Raw genomic sequence first — 16384 nt, 5'->3', positions numbered from 1 at the left:
TCTTTGCTTTTTCTGGATTTCACCTACAAACTTGGCATTCCTAGAAAATGAAGAGTATAAATAATTCAGCATGCGTAACGATGGCGTCTTAAGGAGGCAGGATGAGGCCACACAACCTGAATTTGCTTAGTTCACCAAGATAAACTCAAGCCCATCTTCCTCAAGACAGAGAATTGTGTCCTCATGCAGCAACATCTGCTCTACTTAATGCAAAACAGCACTTATTTATTCAGCTCAAAAGCCTGACAAGCTCAGAGGCAGAACAGTCTTTGTTTATTTGTGAGACTCTCACTTTTTGTCCGTCCACAAAAGTCAAGAAACATCACAATCTTTTTCTGGCTCACCCTACCACACAGACATATCAACAGGGTTTACCTGCCCTAAGGGGCATTCAAGTGAAGCAATCCTCATAACTCACCTCTCCACAGGGAAAATGCCAACAACTGCAGAACATCCACTCTGCATCTTCAGCGGCAGAGAATGAAACACCCTCACAACGTACTCTTTAGACCAGCCTCCATGGAGATTAAGCAGAAAAATTCCATGCAGATCACCAATCTGGGGAGGGGGATAATGACTTTACAGCCCAGAAGTTATCCAGCTCTAAAGTCTTTGGGTATGTACAGGGTAACTAAACACAAATGTCACTTGCACTTGATCACATCTGCTTCCCTGCCGCCACGATAATACCACTGAGAAGCCATTACACAAAGCCAGCTCAGATAAAATGCAGGATTTCTGGCAGCACTGTTCAACAAAGGCTAAATCTAAAAAGAGATTCTCCCTTTTTATTGTTTTTGCTTTAAATAATTTGGCATAAACAAAGGCTTGAGAAAAAGTAGCACCGCATTCTGGATGCCGAGGTCCTGGGATGAGCATGTCTGAATGATAGCAGGCACTTCTAATAAAGATACACTGAAAAGACAACAACCTAATTTACAAATTAAACAACCACTGCATATGCTTTTCATTTAAGCACCAGTAAGTATATATACGGATGTTATGATTCCCACCAGGGAACCTGCAGTTCAAAGCAGAGAGCTCAAGCAGAGAGAAAGGCAGGTGTCATTACATGAAGCTGAACACAAGCAAAACCATTCCATTCCAAGCTTTTCTGCCACAGGATTTGGAGGCTTAACAGCCGTGGTCTTTTGGAAAAGATATTGTTCCAATCCAAAAGCAAAAATGAAATGAAATGCAGCTACCACCTTTCTCCATATTTGCATGTGCGCCACATCACTTGGTCTTTCTGTCCCTTCCTGCAGCACTGCAAGCATCTCTTTATTTGACTGAAATTCTCTTAAAAAAAAAAAAAAAGGAAGACAGAACAATCCAACACATCCCATTTATTAATTTAAAAAACATGGAAGAAAAGTAATAGGGAAAATTTTAGCAATAAAAAAGGGATCCTGCTTAAAAATCTATAGAACTTGTCTAGCAACATAAACTGATTCTTTGGGTTAGAGATGACCCCATACAAAACCCCAAATTCAGAACACTCACAGTGCAGGAGAATCTGGCTACAGACCACTTTTCTACTTTAGGTTAAACTCTTCCCCTAAATTCATATATCCCACTGCTACCAGCTTTGACATAAGTAGAATATGTAGCCCTCACAGTAATATTTGCCTTAAATGGTAATGGATATATTTTAGCTTTCAGACAGAAAAACACTCTGGGCCATGTTAGAAAGAACTCTAGGGTCACAGAGACTTATGGCTGACTCTTTAGAGCAAACTTAGAGCAGACTGCACAGCAGTTATACAAGCAATTAAGAAAAAATCTCTTATTTGGCATTTCTCTATCAATATCTCTTGGGCCTGTGACGCGAAGGTCATTCACCGTTAAGCAGATACAACATACGCCAATGGGTTCTGCTTGGCTGAGATGAAGACTTTCATGCTCTTGAATATAAAGCAATGAACAGCGTTTCCAGCTGTCCCTGAAAGGCCTCATCCTCTTCCCATGACAAAACTTGGCTCTTCAGCATCATCTTCCTTCTCTTCCTCCTCCTTGCTATCCTCTTCATCATCTTCGCTGCTGACTTGCTCTTGAGATTGATCAGGTTCTAAAAATACAAACAGGATGAACAGATAACATACTCCCATATGTCTTCCTTGTTAAGTATTTCACAAGAAAACAGTCTCAGGTGCTAAGCAAATGTGTAGTAGGTGACACTAATTAGTACGGATGGGTAACATATTCCCATGTGTTTGCCTTGTTAAGTATCTCACAACAAAGCAGTCCCTACTAAGGAAACATGTATCAGGTTATACTAATTCTACCGAGCGATGTAGAGCTCAGAATATCAAGTTCTCCCTAGAAGGAATATTCCCTTACCTCCACCATTACCACTGTGACAAGACGATCGTTAAGCAACTCCACCTCCTATAGAACATTATTTCAGAGGTAGTAAAATGCTGAGGCAATAGGTTATCTCATTCCCAGTCTCACCTCTGCAAGTCAGCATGAACTTTCAAGTATCACAGAGTACTGTCAAAGAATGCAGGCCCTGGGAAGCCATGGGCAAGACTCAGTTTATTTCTACACCTACCCAAGTTTACAGAAACTCCACAAGGCGCCATGAACTTTTACAGACTGTTTGGTATACTGCAAGTACAGGAACTCGTTAAGATACGTGTAAGATTAACAAGGGTCACAGAAAACTCATGAAGCTTGCTAGAAGACCAGAAAACACCTATTAGAAATTAAGTAACAGATAATGAAAATAGGTATGGCATAAAGCATGACCTAGCCATTCTTCTGCTCCCAGTGGCTCCTGCACCTTTGCTGTTTCTCAGGCCAAGTTCTGACCAGTGAGATGTAGGATTCAGCATCGGTGGTCTGATGCCACCACGTGGTTAAGTTCTGTACTTTCATTTTTTATTAGGGCTCTGAATAATAATGCACCTTCAACAGCTGACCTTACTCAGCGCCAACCTTTATTCTTAATGTTTTTACTACAACAAAGGTGAAAGCTGGCAACTCAGAGGTTTTATTTATTGATTCAAAAAGGAAGATAAATGCTTTCCTACCATATCCAACAAATACACTTCAATTACTTTCCAAAAACCTTCAGATCTCAATGCCAGGACACACAAACCTAGAAGACAAGCCTGTTCTCAGTAGACTAAAGATGGCTAGCAGGAGGCTTCTATCTCCACCATCCATGCAGGCCTTCTGGCATTTTTGCCTGACTTTGTTGGGATGCCTCGCTCCTGAGCATGGAGGAGGTGATCCTTGAATATTAACCAGCTTTCTTGGGCCCCTCTTCCCTCCAGGGCTTTATTCCCTACTACTTTACCAAGCAGATCCCTGAAGGCTGATTTTTTTTACTTTTATTATTTTAAATACAGAACCACAAACTGTGAAGAGCTAAGAACTGTTCTAAAGACAGGAGAGTTTGAATTCTAGCTTCCAGAAGATGACTTAGTTGTGCCAAACAAAACCACTCCAGCCCAGCAATGGTATATGGCAGTCCCATATCCAGCTACCCCTCTCCCAGTCACTCCCCTAAAGGGATGGGTGTTCTGTTTTGTTCACTCAAAATTAATAAAATTGTGTCAACACATACTTAAAATTCTACTTCCAGTCACAATTTGTAAATGAGTAGCTTTAAAAAAATCAGAAACAAAACAGAACACCAAAAAAATCCACTCTGCTACATTCACTTGCTGTCACAAGTAAAATTAACCTAATGATTAATTTGTCCTCCCATGTTTCTATGGGAGGCTGGCAATGGTTCAGTTGAAACAAATCCAGTTCTGAAAAAGCAAAGCAGAAATAAGGTAGAACTGTCAGACAAGTCACTCTTGCAGCAGAATTATCAGAAACTGCTGTAACTTTAAGAATTACTACAGAGTCAGTGTGCTAATCCACTATTTGAAAGACTAAGCTAAGATACACTCAGTGAAAGGAAGCAACGGGTATTCAAAAGTTTGAGCAGTTACGCTGACATTGCTGAACATTAATTTTCAAGACTGCAGGAGAACAGAGGCAGTCATGTTTTCCAAGTTTATTTCTATGCAAAATAAAATAGTTGTGTGGAACAGACGGCACCGAGATGGCTCAATTTTTTTTTTACACACAGTCATAAATCAGTTTCTTGCTGTTCAAGCTGTGTGTTTTTTCCACCTGTTTTCCCATACACACTCAAAATATACTAGAAAAAAGAACAGCCTTTAACAATACTGCCTTTTTAAGCAGATGTTCTAAATCTGTAGTTTGTCAGAATAGCTGGGGCAAAATATCCACAATCAACAAACTCCGATTCCAATGTTTGCTGTCCAAAATTTCCCCTAATAAAGGGAAAATATTCACAAACAGCCAAGTTATTTGTAAGATTAAATCTCAACATAAATGGCTTTCAAAGAGGACTTTTGAAACATTAGCTAAAATAACAAGCTTAAGGCTCAGCCTTCCTTTCCATGTATTGAGAACACTTGGGGTGGGGGGTGGAACAAACCCTTCTAGGCTTCAATAAGCAAAGAGAACTAAGGCTTGAGAAAAGAAGACTAAATTTCACTGACCTTTTTCCTGCTTCTTTTGTTCAAGTTTATTTTTCTTAGCTTGCAGTTTCTTCTCTTTTAACTTCTGGCTATAAAGCAAAGAAAAAAAGACTTTTGAAAATCCAGCATCGTAAAGCTTCTGCACATTCATACACTGATAAGAACATATTGCAGACATCTTGGAAAAGCAGACTTCAGAAGAGAAGTTCAATTTAAATTTGGCCTCAACTGAAAATTCAGCGAGAGCAAACTTAGACATGGGATGAGCAGAAACTTTTCTATGCTGTTTCTAGTCTAATGGAATTTTTTTTTTTTTAGAAGTCTTCCATGACGCCACTGCAACCAAAACCATATGATACGCAAGAATCTCCAAGAACACAGAAGGAACAAAAATAAAACTGCCCCTACATTTTAGCTACCTAGCCTAATAAAAAAGACAAAATAGTGTTGAAACCCAGACTGCTGGAAGTGAACACTGGGGAAAAAAAATCATTAAATCATCACCAGGAATACAGAATTTAACTGAAAAAAAAATAATGCCGTATGGTTTGACCTTTATTTTTGGCTGTACTTCATCAATATGTTAGGCCCTAGGTCAGGATGAAGAGAAAGGGTGGGGGGGGAATTTAGAGGGGCTCCTACAGGGCAAAGCCACTTGGTAACCTACACCACTAGACTATATAGACGGGGGACAAGGAGGTGTTACTGTTTAGGCAGCGTCTGCTGTTTGAACAGCTGCTCTCCGTCTCAGCCAGGGAAAAGGCAACAGGCCAGATCTGACTTGCTGGCCATCTGTTGGACCACACTAAATTGAAGTAAAATGGCAACAGTGTTTGTGTTGTGCACTTCTGTGCTAATATGGCAGTGAGTCACTTTGCACAGACTCTTCAGCAGCAACTCTCAGCTACAAGATGTAAACTCCTCAAAGAAGCAAGATAGAGGCTGCTCAGGGTCAGATCCTCTGAAAGAGCCAAGCCATGATACCCTGCTACTTCTGAAATGTATGGTGGACACAGACTGTGAAATTTAACTTCTTGTATCACTGCACTACAATGCTCAGTCTACTTCTTGAAAGTATCAACCTTGTAACCATTTCACTTCCTTCTAAAACTTAAGAGAAGGATGGATCTAATATTTTTTAATTTTTCCATCTAACTTACTAGACTTGACCTACCAGACATTTCAATGAGGTAGGTAGAAGCAGCTACTGATTTTAACAATACTGCACCCATCAGTGGCCTTTTCAGTAGTCACAGACTGAATCAGACTAGTCACACTGACAGTGTACGGAGGACAGCATCAGGCCCCACAACGTTCTGCTAGTCCGAATCCATATGTGCACCCATTAAGCAGCACCCGGTTTTGCACTTAAGCTGCTTGGTGTCAGCTGTTTCAAGTATTTATTTAATCCAGATGTACACACAGACCATTCCTGACATTGTTATAACAAATAATGCAGTAAGGCATGCTGCGGTCAACATCACAGGTCAGCAAAAGCTGCTCAACCAGTCAAAAGTTATCCTGCTAGTGATGACATGGAAAATTAACCATGCCAGCAAAGCCTGTCACATTTACAGCTACTTTTCGCAACCAAACAATGACATTAAAGTTAATTTCCACAGCCAGACTTCTCAGCTGATAGGTGTAGACACAGAATGATAGCATTTATCCAAAGCATGCAGCTACAGATGAGGCATGGGGCATGAGGGTTTTCCATGTCAAGCCTCCTGGGAACAATCTGCCCTTACCGCTTCCTTCTGCGTTTTGCTGTTTGTTCTTCTGCAATCATCTTATTCCTCTCCAGTTTCTTCTGGAATTCCTCATCTAGTCTTTGCTGTAATTGATCACAGGTCATACTTGGGTCACAATCTAAATTAAAATATTTCTTTTTAAAGTCATGTCCTTTTAGGGAGAAGTCTTTTAGCAAAATACAGAAGGGAGCTTTCCCAGATTTTGTCTGGCTTCTTTATACAAAAGTCATATTCCAAGGAATGACTTCTGTACAGACAGCATTTTTAACCTGCAACCTGAGCCAAACATTGAAGCCTTTAGAGGGAGAAATCCTCACCAAAACAGATGAGGGAGGTTGGGCTTCTACCCTACAGAATGTTTCAGTAAAAACAAGAGAATAATTTGAGACACAAGCATTAATCAAAGGACTCACCTTGGCCAAGAGAGAGTATAACAATAATGCTCTCTGAAAGAGGTGCTATTTGACTCAGCCAAGACTTCAAAGGAATAGATCGAGCACAGGCACTTGCTTTGATTCTATCTGTGCAAGACCGTGATATTAGAGATTTCTAGTTTTTAAAGCATTTTCAAACCAATCTGAGAACACACACATTCACATGCGGTCTTACTGTGTGGTAGGACCCCAGTGAACAGAGAAGATGGAGCACGTCTGACACAAAGCACCAAATGTTTCAATACTGACAACACCACCACATATCACATACTCCTACAGTTTTCCTCTGATAAGGGGTGTTTCAGAACTGAATTATTCATACATGACTTTAAAAGAAAAACAAAGATTTGCAATGAACACCACATGGTCGAGGACGGGGAGGGGCATTACAGAGAGTCCTGCTGACCTTCTCAGCCATGGCATCCATGAAATCTTGCCTCTGGTACTCTCGCCGACGGAGATGCCGGTACACATGAAACTCCCCACTCCCAGCTCCAGCACTGGAACCTACAACAAAGAAGAGTTAGTCTACTAGAAAATAACATATACCAGGTGCTCACAAATGACTACAGCTAGATACTGAGGGACAGGACACGTGAAAGCTGAAAATCCAACTAACAGAGAGAGTGCCACCATTCTATGTAAGCTCAAATCACTCACAATCAAAAGCCAAAGCAAACTGCGAAACCATACACTTATGGGTCACAGTAGTTTCTACTGGTCAATTTATTCCTTTAGGGAGAATCCAGTCTTAGCTGGACATTGAGGCAGTAAAAGAACTAGAGATCAAATGCACATCCCATTCTCTTATAGGCAGAGAGAGGTAAGCTAAAACATCCTACTGAGGCTGCTTCTGACTTTCAGCATCTCATACAAAAACCCAAAAGTCATCAGAAAGGTGCTAAACCCCATCATATTATACTTTCCCATGCAAGACAGATTTTGACTGGTTCTTCATAAATGAAATCCCTACAGCTCTCTCTTCCTGGCATCAGTCTGCATATGGAAGTCTCACAGGAGCTTTCAACATCGCACTCCATTCTCTTCCCCTGTCTCCTGAGCCATTTTTCAATGCAAAGCACACAAATACATGCCTCAAAGAAGACACCTAGTAATTAAAACATGGCAGCTGGGACTGCAATAGGGGTGCTTTTGATACCAACAGAATCCCAGCACGTCAGGCGCTTCCAGAAAAACAAGACAGTTCAACACAAGCACACAGCAAAGCTATTTGAAAAAGCCATGAGGGAATTACAATAAGCAGAACAGTTTATTCAGAAGCATATAAAAGCTTTAGTCCAAGATCAATTGTTCTGAAATAAGAACAAGTCTGCCTCTGGAAAGCATCATTAATAATGATGAAGGTCCCAAAGAAAGACAGAACTTCTACATGCAGATACAATTTATACCACAACTGCTACATTTAATCCCTGCAGGTGAAAGTAACATCTGGTTCGGGTTCCTTGCAGAGCTGCCAGCTTACCCGACCACGTACAGTGGTAGCTACTGCATGTGTCTGCTTCTCACTGCCCAAGGTTCAGACTCAAAGCAGTCAAAAGAGGGACTTCATAATTATAAGCTTCCAGAGCACTCTCAGACCCGTGGAAAGGACAGATTTACTTATCATCATTTACCATTTACTTGTCATCACCAGAGCAGAAGCTTATTTCATTGCATGCGGTCCACGTGCCAGAGTGCCACAGGCATTGTTCACTTTGCATTCTGACAACAAGCAGAAAGGTAGAACCCAAGAACCAAACAAAACTTGAAAAAGCGGCTCTCGAAGCACATTTCATACCTCTTTTCTCCAGCAAAATGAGCAACAACAGAAAACCGTCTCTGGCCTTCTCTGTTAAACACTTTTCTAAGTTTAATGTAGCTGACCCTAGAGTTATCTGAAGAATAATATCTTTACCCATCACATCTCTAACGAACTCCGGAGGAGGTCGTGGTGCCCATTCATTCAGTTTTTCAGGAATTGGTACAGTCTTTTCCTGCAAGAACAAACCAACCAGTCATCAGTATCTTCCAGGAGCAAAGTCTGCAATTTTAACACATTGTTGAAAGGTGGTATATGTCTGACAACAGCCTCTTCCATCAGCTGACAGATCTCAGAAGGAGCACAGCTGTAGTCATTTCTTCATGCATAGGGATCAGAAGCAGACAGAAAAGGAGGCTCAGAAGGTATCCTCTCTTTCCCTCACATTCAGGCCTGCAGGTCAACAAACCCCAGGAGGATTAGGAGTGTCTGTGCTTCTTTTCAGTATGCAAACTAGAAGGAAGCAAGTCAGCGCCTCCAAGCACTTGCAGAAACTGAGTATACTCCCGTTACCAGTAGCCTGGGAAGTGATGAAAGGCATTTGTGCACCTTCCATGCCAGATCTATGGAGGACAGGGAAGAGGAGGGAAGGGAGAACACATGGTGCAAGGTCAGAGGAAGAGCATAGTGCAGGGACATCTCAGCCTCCTCCAGCGAACACGAAGGGTGAGACTCCACCTGGCAAACACCTCCTCCTCAGGGCAAGGATCAAAGCACCCAGTGAGAGGAACGAGGGTCATGCTCCCCCCCTTAAAAACAGCGGCCAGAGCACTGAGGGGCCAGCGCCCACCCTGCACCCCCAGAGAAGGATATCTCTCCTCATGGACACCCAGGGCAGGGGGGGGGGAGCGGCCTCTGTCCCCTCACAGACCCAGGGAGGAGGGGGGGGGGGGAGGGTCGGCCCCTCTCCCCTCCCGGACCCGGGAAGGAGAGGGATGGAGGTGGGTCCCTCTCCCCTCACAGAGCCCGCGGGTTTTGCTCCCTCTCCCCTCAAGGACCCGCGAAGGAGAAGGGGGGTCTGCCCCTCTCTCCTCACAGACCCCGCCGGAGGGGGTGTCGGTCCCTCTCCCCTCACGGACGCGGGGGGAGGGGGAAGAGGGTGCCGTGCCGGTCCCTCGCCCCTCAAGCACCCGGGGGAGGAGGAGGAAGCAGAAGGCCCGTCCATCTTCCCCACAGAACCGGAGGCGGGGGGTGTCGGCCCCGCTGCCCTCACGGAGCCCGCGGCGGGGGTGCGTCGGGGGGTGGGGTATCGCTCTCCCCTCGCGGACCCTCCGCCCCGCGCAGGGGCAGGGGCCCGGCGGGTGCCCTCACCGGGTTCCTCATGAGCCGCTCGAGGCGGAGGCGCTGCTCCTCGGCGGCGCTGCGCGGGATGACGAGCGGCTGCGGCTCCTTGCGGGGCCGGGGCGGCCGCGGGGCCGAGGGTGCCGCCATGCTCCAGCCGCCGCCGCGCCCCGCCCCGCCGCTACGTCACGGCGCGCGACGCGCCCGGCCTGCGGGGCTGCCGCGGCCTGTCATGGCGGCGGGGCCTGCCCGCGGGGGCCGGGCCCGGGCCGGGGCAGCGCCGCTGCGTGCCGGGCTCCGGCGGGGACGCGGCCCCCCGGAGCTGTGCTGCCTGGAGCTTCGGCATCCCCCGACCCCTCAGGCGCGTCCTCCAGCCCACAGCGAGTGCAGCCCGTTCCCCAGGCAGCTGTGGCTTCTGCCGCGCTCAGGGCCCAGCCCCTGACAGCAGGGCCCCGAGGAGGGCGAAAATGCTGCGCGTTCCGCCCTGGCACCTTCAGCCCTTCCAAATCCCTTCGCCGTGACGGTGAAATCGATATGAGACTTCCTAGTGCCTCCCCGGCAGGCTGCCTGCGCCATCTGTTCGTGTCACTTCGGTGATTAACCAGCGCTGCCCGTAGGCTTTGTCTGTTGACGGTGATGTACGGCAGCGCTATTCCCCACGGCACGGCCTTGCCAGGCGCTGGGAGGGGTGGGCAGGTGTCCAGGGGACACGCCGCGCTCTCTGCGTTTGTATTCACAGCTGGGTTTTGCAGGAACGGGGCCTGGACCAGCTGAGGGCTTCTACACCCAGATCCATGCTTGCCTGATGGGGCCAGAGGAAGCCACGAGCGGGGAAGAGGAGCTGGAGCTGGCTGCGGTACAGGCTTCTTCTGCAAGCCAAATGTCTCGTCAAGCCGCTGTGGCCCCACAGAAATGGCACGGCATATGCTGAGGCTGCGCGTGCATCAGAGAATTAGCTAGTAAAGGTCAGCTGCAATGGAAGAAGGGGCATAAGCCTTTGTGTAGTTTATGGAGATAAGCCGGAGCGGTGAAGTAGGGCTCTGGGTTGTAGACAGCTTCGTGCTATGCATGTGGAGAGGGTGACAGAAAGGGGAACGGAGAGGTTGGGAATTGCTCCTTCTGAGATTTATGGGGCATTTGTATGAATTTATTAAGCCCCTATGCTCTTCCCCCTTCCGTGAAGAAAATCAGAACTGATCCTCAGGTTTAGCCCTGTGTTTACAAAAGACTTTTCAACCTCTATGGTTGCTATGGAAATCACACTAGTTTATGCCTCGTGTTTGTCTTACCAACCTGATTTGTAAAAGAATGGTGTGAATTTAGTGTTGGCTGAGTTCCCAGCTGGCTGTGCTGGCCCTGAAAGACATCCTTGCAGTTGCAGCCCTGGCTGGAGCAATGCAAACAGCTTCCCCCATGCCGTCTGCCAGCTCACAAGCTCCTGTGCCCATGGCTCTCGCAGCCTTGGGTCCTTTTCAGCCCAACACGACAGAAACCAGGCAGTGCCAGCCTGCGCTCAGCTCCATTTGCAGGGGCTGGGGGCAGGTACATGCCACTGTCTCCTCTCAGTGACTGCAAAACGGGTTTGAGAAGCAGAGCTGCTGTAGATCAGTTGAGTTTCCTCTCCCTTCTGCTCTGCCGAGTGCTGAGCACAACACAGACCAGTTTAGCTCCCTAGTTACCCCGTTTCTTCCTCCTTGCTGTCACGGCCACCTCTCCAAAACACAGCTTCCAAACATGGGGGTGTGAGTGATGAGCTGTCAGGTTTCAGCCCTCTCATGCCAGTCCCCACAGGAGGAAAGCAGAATAGCAGCCGTGCCTGCAGACATTGTGACAGCCTGAGGGCTGCAGGGAGCAGCTGGGCAGCTTGATTCTCTTGCTTGAAGTGTAGCTTGCGCCAGAGACAACTCACAGCCCTGGGAAACAGCAGGCAGTTGCCTGTTATTCAACAAAGCCCACGCAAACACCATGGGGAAAGAGACCTGGGAGCATTTCATTCTCAAACTACATTGGTGCAGACTCTTGATGTATTATGCACGTTATTACTTTTAAAACATACCTATCTTAGAGGACGGGGGACATGGATGGACAAGACTGTTACTTGGGTCATATAAAAATAGAAAGTATTTAATCATGCCGTTTAAAAACACAAAGCCCATGAAATCAGAGTGCTGGCCTGGGAACTGGGCTTACTGGGGACAAGGGATTTGCATTAGAACAGGAAAGTGTTTTCATAGTTCAGTGCAAACCAAACAACAAAATTCAGCTCCCTGATCCGTACCAAAGCAGCACATTTGTGTTTCAGAGCAAAGGCAGCCTGAGCAGTTTTCCTAGCAAAGGGATCCTTCTGGAAGCACCGTAAGCCTTTGCTGAGAAAGACGCTGCATGTCAAGCAGAAGCAGCCACGGACAGCTCAAACATCAGCCAGCGTGAAACGTGGGAGGCTGTGCTGCTGAAATCCCTTTGCATTTTTGCCCTTTTCATACTATTTGCCAGGGTGCAGCTCAGAGCCAGCATCCTCACAGACCAGTCCTGCTCTGTCCCCAAGGCAGAGGGCATCGCTGGCACGTGATCCAGCCCAGCCCACATGCTGAGGCTGCTTTCCCCTTGTTTCACTAGATCTCTGTGTTTGATGCAACGAGCTGTTGCATCCTGCCTCTGCCCTCCCAGGAACCCTGTGAAAGGAAAAGAAAGCATGTTTTCCAGCAAGACTAATGCTGTAATTAGTCGATTTGTTAATACGCTGAGGTGTGAACAGCTTATGGTGAGGCAGGAGGAGCGGCTGTCCTGCAGGCACAGCCCTCAGTGCCTGCCTTGTGGGCAACGAAGGAGGCCATACGGAGGGGCTGTCGCCTCACCAGCTCCTGATGGATGAGCTCTCCAGGACCAGTGAACAGGCTCTGGAGACTTTTGGGGAGGGAATGTTTTTTGTGAATGGATTGTAACACAACCGTGGCCTGATTACAGAGCTGAGCAGCTTCCTCCACCCCCCCCCCAACCCCCCAAGCCATGTGTTAGCTGTGTCTGGAAGCCGTGTCTGTCACGCTGCTTAGCTGTGACAGTACAGTCTGGGACAACATACCGGTTTTCCCGGGGGATCCTCAGCAGAAGAGAAAACACTAGAAAGATACACAACAGGAGTGTGAGGCACCACCTCCCAGGAGAAATGAAGGCATAGGAGGGGGGAATGACATGCTACAGGGAACTAACTCAGCTGCTGGGAGATGCTAGCACAGGCCTTTGGCAAGAGAGGTCCATCTTCACACCCCAGGGCTGCCAATCCATTATTATCAGCGCTGCTTCAAGGATGGAGGCATTCCAACTTGCGCCACTGACAAACCAGACAAAGAAAATAGACCGGGAGGAGAAGAAACCCTGCCCTGCACAGCCTGGACCCATCATCCACCCCCCTCTGCTCAGCAGTGAGAAAAATACCCACTCCTCCATCCTCAGCACACTCCATGGGGCAGAGGCAGTTTGAGCCCAGCCCCAGCTGCCTCGAGAGAGCCATGAGGTCTACACCCATGCAACACGACAGCATCTTCATTCTCTCTTTTTTCTTTCCACGCTGCCTGCCATGTTGTAAATCCACCAAAGCCCCAAGTTCATGTGCTTTCTTTTGCAAGTGATTTTATTTTAAAATTGTAACTCGAGTTCTCCATTTGTTTAACAAGTCCCTCCCCCTTTTAAATAAAATTAATTTATTCTACAGAACAGTAAACTCTTCCAGACTCTTCCCTATTTACAAATTAACATTTTTGCTTGCAGATCATTGCTTCCCCCTCCTTTTCCTATCCTGTGACACAGAAGGTGAAAAATCAGCCAACATCTGAAGGTTTGTAAGGCAGTGCTCCCATCCACAACCACCCGGCTTGCTGGGACCTCAGTGAAGAACAAGAGTGACGATGTCTGTGCTGCAACCAGAGGTACACCACCCCCCGCAAGCCCCCGCATTCATGAGTGTGAAGGCAGCGGGTCCATGTTCAGCACATCCAAGAGCATCTGGCCTCTCCCTGTTGCATGGGCTCCTCCATGTGCTGAACACAGCTCCTCCTGTGCTGAACAAGGAGAAATACTCCTGCCAGAGCAAACTGCTCCTCCTGCCCTCTGATGGGCCATGCATTTAGGGATAAGGCAGCATTTGCTGCAGGAATGAGATCCACCAGCCCTTGTCTCGTGCACCCATGGGGCAGAAAGGCAGCTTTCACACAGCAGGAAGAGGCAAGGAGCCTTGGAGACACTTTCCCTGCCCTCTTGAAGTAGGAGAGACAAGTGACTCCAGCACTGGGGACATGCTTTGCTAGCTCAGGAAAGAAGGCACCCCCCAAAAAAGAAAAATAATAATTTGACTCAACTCAAAACTCCAGGCAAATTCAAGGGGTTTTGAGCTAGGTTGTAGCTTGGCTCATACCTCTCTGCACTAAGTGGTAACTTTTAGCTGGGTACCATAGAGTCTTCTCTACCTGGAGACCTATCCAGACACTTCAAAGCCACCTCACTCAGGTCCTGCTAGCACTCTCACCCAGGCCTGGCAGGCACCTGAGGAGCCAGAAGTCCTGGTGATGGGTAAGACAAGCTGCAACGAGGCGAACCAAGAGCGATGTGCAAGCACTCTGCAAGCAAAGCTGCCCCTTCAGGTCTCCAGCCGCACACGAGGCACACAACCCTGTAAGCAGCCTGGCCTGTAAAACCACCCTAAGGGCTTCAGTGACCTGGAGGAAAAGCATCGACAACATAGTGCGTACTTGGCCAACAGTGGGGTTCTGCTCTGTGCTCCCTTCCAGGGCTCACCTCCACCAGGGGAATCCTCTTTTCCTGCTATAGGTGCAGGTGGCTGCATCAGTCTGTCAGAAAGCCACCAAAGAGCAGTGACCACTGCCTGGTCCTTCCTGGCAGCAGTGCTGCTGCAGCCCTTGCTGGCAGGGTTCTGCATCTGCCGGGGGGGGGGGGGGGGAATTTCAGCCATCGGCAAGGGCACTCCTGCCTGCCTGCCCCTCCGCGGAGGCTGGCTGTTCACCTACCTGGCAGCAGCCCCGTTCCCTTTGCTCTGCCTGGGCATTTCTATTTCTCAAAATAAAAAAACCCACCACCACCTTCAATAGCATCTACTGAAGATGCAGTGCTTTCATTCCCAGGAACCCAGCTGAGCACCTGCAGGGCAAGGCTGCCCCTCACCTCCAGACACAGCCCTTGGCCTCTACCTGACACCCCACCCCCATCCCCAATGACTAACAAACAACTGGTGCAAAGTGGGGGTGTTTTCATCTTTTTTTCAAGGTTTGCCTTGAGCAATGGAAAATATTGCCTAGGTGCAGCAGAGAGAAGGCAGAAGGCTGAGCAGATGCCCTTGCAGAGAGCTTAGGTTTTAAAGAAGCAAGGAAGAGAGGGAGGAAGAAAGGGGTTATTCAGGTACTCTCTAGGTACAGCAAGGAGAGAAAGAACAAAGGAACAGAAAAGGCAGGACAGTAGGAAAAAAAACTTTCCTCAAATGCAATTCATTAAGCTTTGGAAAAAGCCTTCTCCTGGCAGAGGGTGGGAAATGCATGCCCCGAAGGGAGCCTGAAAAAAAAGCCTCTGCACAGGGATCTGCTAGTTCCATGGTCATCCTGAAATGCCAGAGCCCCTCAGCAGCTGGTTTGTGGGGCAATGGTGCCAGAAGGGACGTTGGCCACGCTGGGCTCTAACGCCAGAGGGGACGTGCTGAGCTGCTTTGGCTGGAGGACGAGGACGGAGCCTGTCACAGCTTCAGGCTGCCATCCCACGAGGGGCATCCCTGGGGAGGAGATGCAGGGAGCCTCGCTTGGCCCCCGGACAGATCCTGGTCCAGGAGGGAAGGAGAAGAGGCTGCAAGCTCCAAAATGGCACTGACGCTTTCAGCCTCCCAACCCCCCAGCAATGCCCCAGCCGTGGGGCTGGTGCTGGGTCCAGCTGGGACATCACCCGCTGCTGACACGGCTCCCAGAAGCAGCAGGGAATGAGAAGCACATCCCGGCTGGGTTGCTGGTGGTGGCAGGAGGAGGTGGCGAGGCTGGTGCAGTGGTGAGAGGCACAGGTGCCCTGCATCCCCCCACCACCCAGCCCTCGGGCATGGGGGGCTCAGTAGAAAGAGTATTGGTTTTCCACCGCCCGGGTCCGGCTCCGGGCACTGTCAGCCTCATGGTAATCCTCGGCACTGGTGGCGGGGGGCTCCGGCCGGCGCTCGGCACTGTCGCTGCGGCTCCGGGGGCCCAGGGCACCCTCCAGACGGTGGTAGGGTGCGGGGACGGTGACAGCAGGGGCCATGGCCACCCCCTCAGTGGGCGGCGGGGCTGGTGGACCGGTGGGTGCTGTGCTGCAGAAGTAGTGTGGAGGTGGCAGGTCGACCCGGCAGCCTGGTGGCTGGGACACAAGGGCTGGCGGGGGGCTGGCATCTGCAAGGGAGACAGAAGCTTGACTCCTCCAATGTTGCCTGGGGGCTTAGCCCCTGCCCCTCCCTTGCCAGCACCTTTCCGTGCCCACCCTCTCCATCCCTGACTGTGTCCTCCCGCAATGCCCCTTGCCCACCCTCTCCCAGCAAACCAAGATGCTCCGAGCCCTGCAGACCCCTCTGCTCCT

At 48.5% G+C, this 16384-nt stretch overlaps 2 protein-coding genes and 1 long non-coding RNA gene across 4 annotated transcripts in view; 1 reads left to right on the top strand and 2 right to left on the bottom strand.

Moving 5' to 3' along the window:
• Positions 1–1331: 1331 nt before the first annotated feature.
• Positions 1332–9967, bottom strand: PRKRIP1 (PRKR interacting protein 1). The gene is made up of 6 exons (XM_040614276.1): positions 9824–9967; positions 8609–8687; positions 7100–7200; positions 6257–6342; positions 4530–4597; positions 1332–2068 (listed from the first exon to the last, which is right to left on the bottom strand). Exons 1-6 carry the CDS (start codon positions 9941–9943, stop codon positions 1953–1955), a joined length of 570 nt encoding a protein of 189 aa, XP_040470210.1. The 5' UTR covers positions 9944–9967; the 3' UTR covers positions 1332–1952.
• Positions 9968–10053: 86 nt separating this feature from the next.
• Positions 10054–13506, top strand: LOC121097297. Of its 2 annotated transcripts, none has more exons than XR_005830905.1 (2): positions 10054–10386; positions 10546–13506. It is a non-coding gene; the product is annotated as an uncharacterized LOC121097297 (long non-coding RNA). The 2 variants fall into 2 exon arrangements; XR_005830906.1 differs by having other exon boundaries at positions 10054–10431.
• SH2B2 (SH2B adaptor protein 2) overlaps positions 11897–16384 on the bottom strand; it is a 27657-nt gene continuing 23169 nt past the window's right edge. Inside the window, exon 10 of the mRNA XM_040614138.1 lies at positions 11897–16200. Coding sequence (XP_040470072.1) covers positions 15887–16200 — 314 coding nt within the window. The 3' untranslated portion in view covers positions 11897–15886. The remainder of the gene's footprint in view (positions 16201–16384) is intronic.

This window comes from Falco naumanni, chromosome 1, assembly GCF_017639655.2.
Source record: "Falco naumanni isolate bFalNau1 chromosome 1, bFalNau1.pat, whole genome shotgun sequence".
Classification (NCBI taxonomy): Eukaryota; Metazoa; Chordata; class Aves; order Falconiformes; family Falconidae; genus Falco; species Falco naumanni.
The sequence above is the reverse complement of the archived record's forward strand: the minus strand, read 5'-3'. Positions and strand labels throughout refer to the sequence as shown.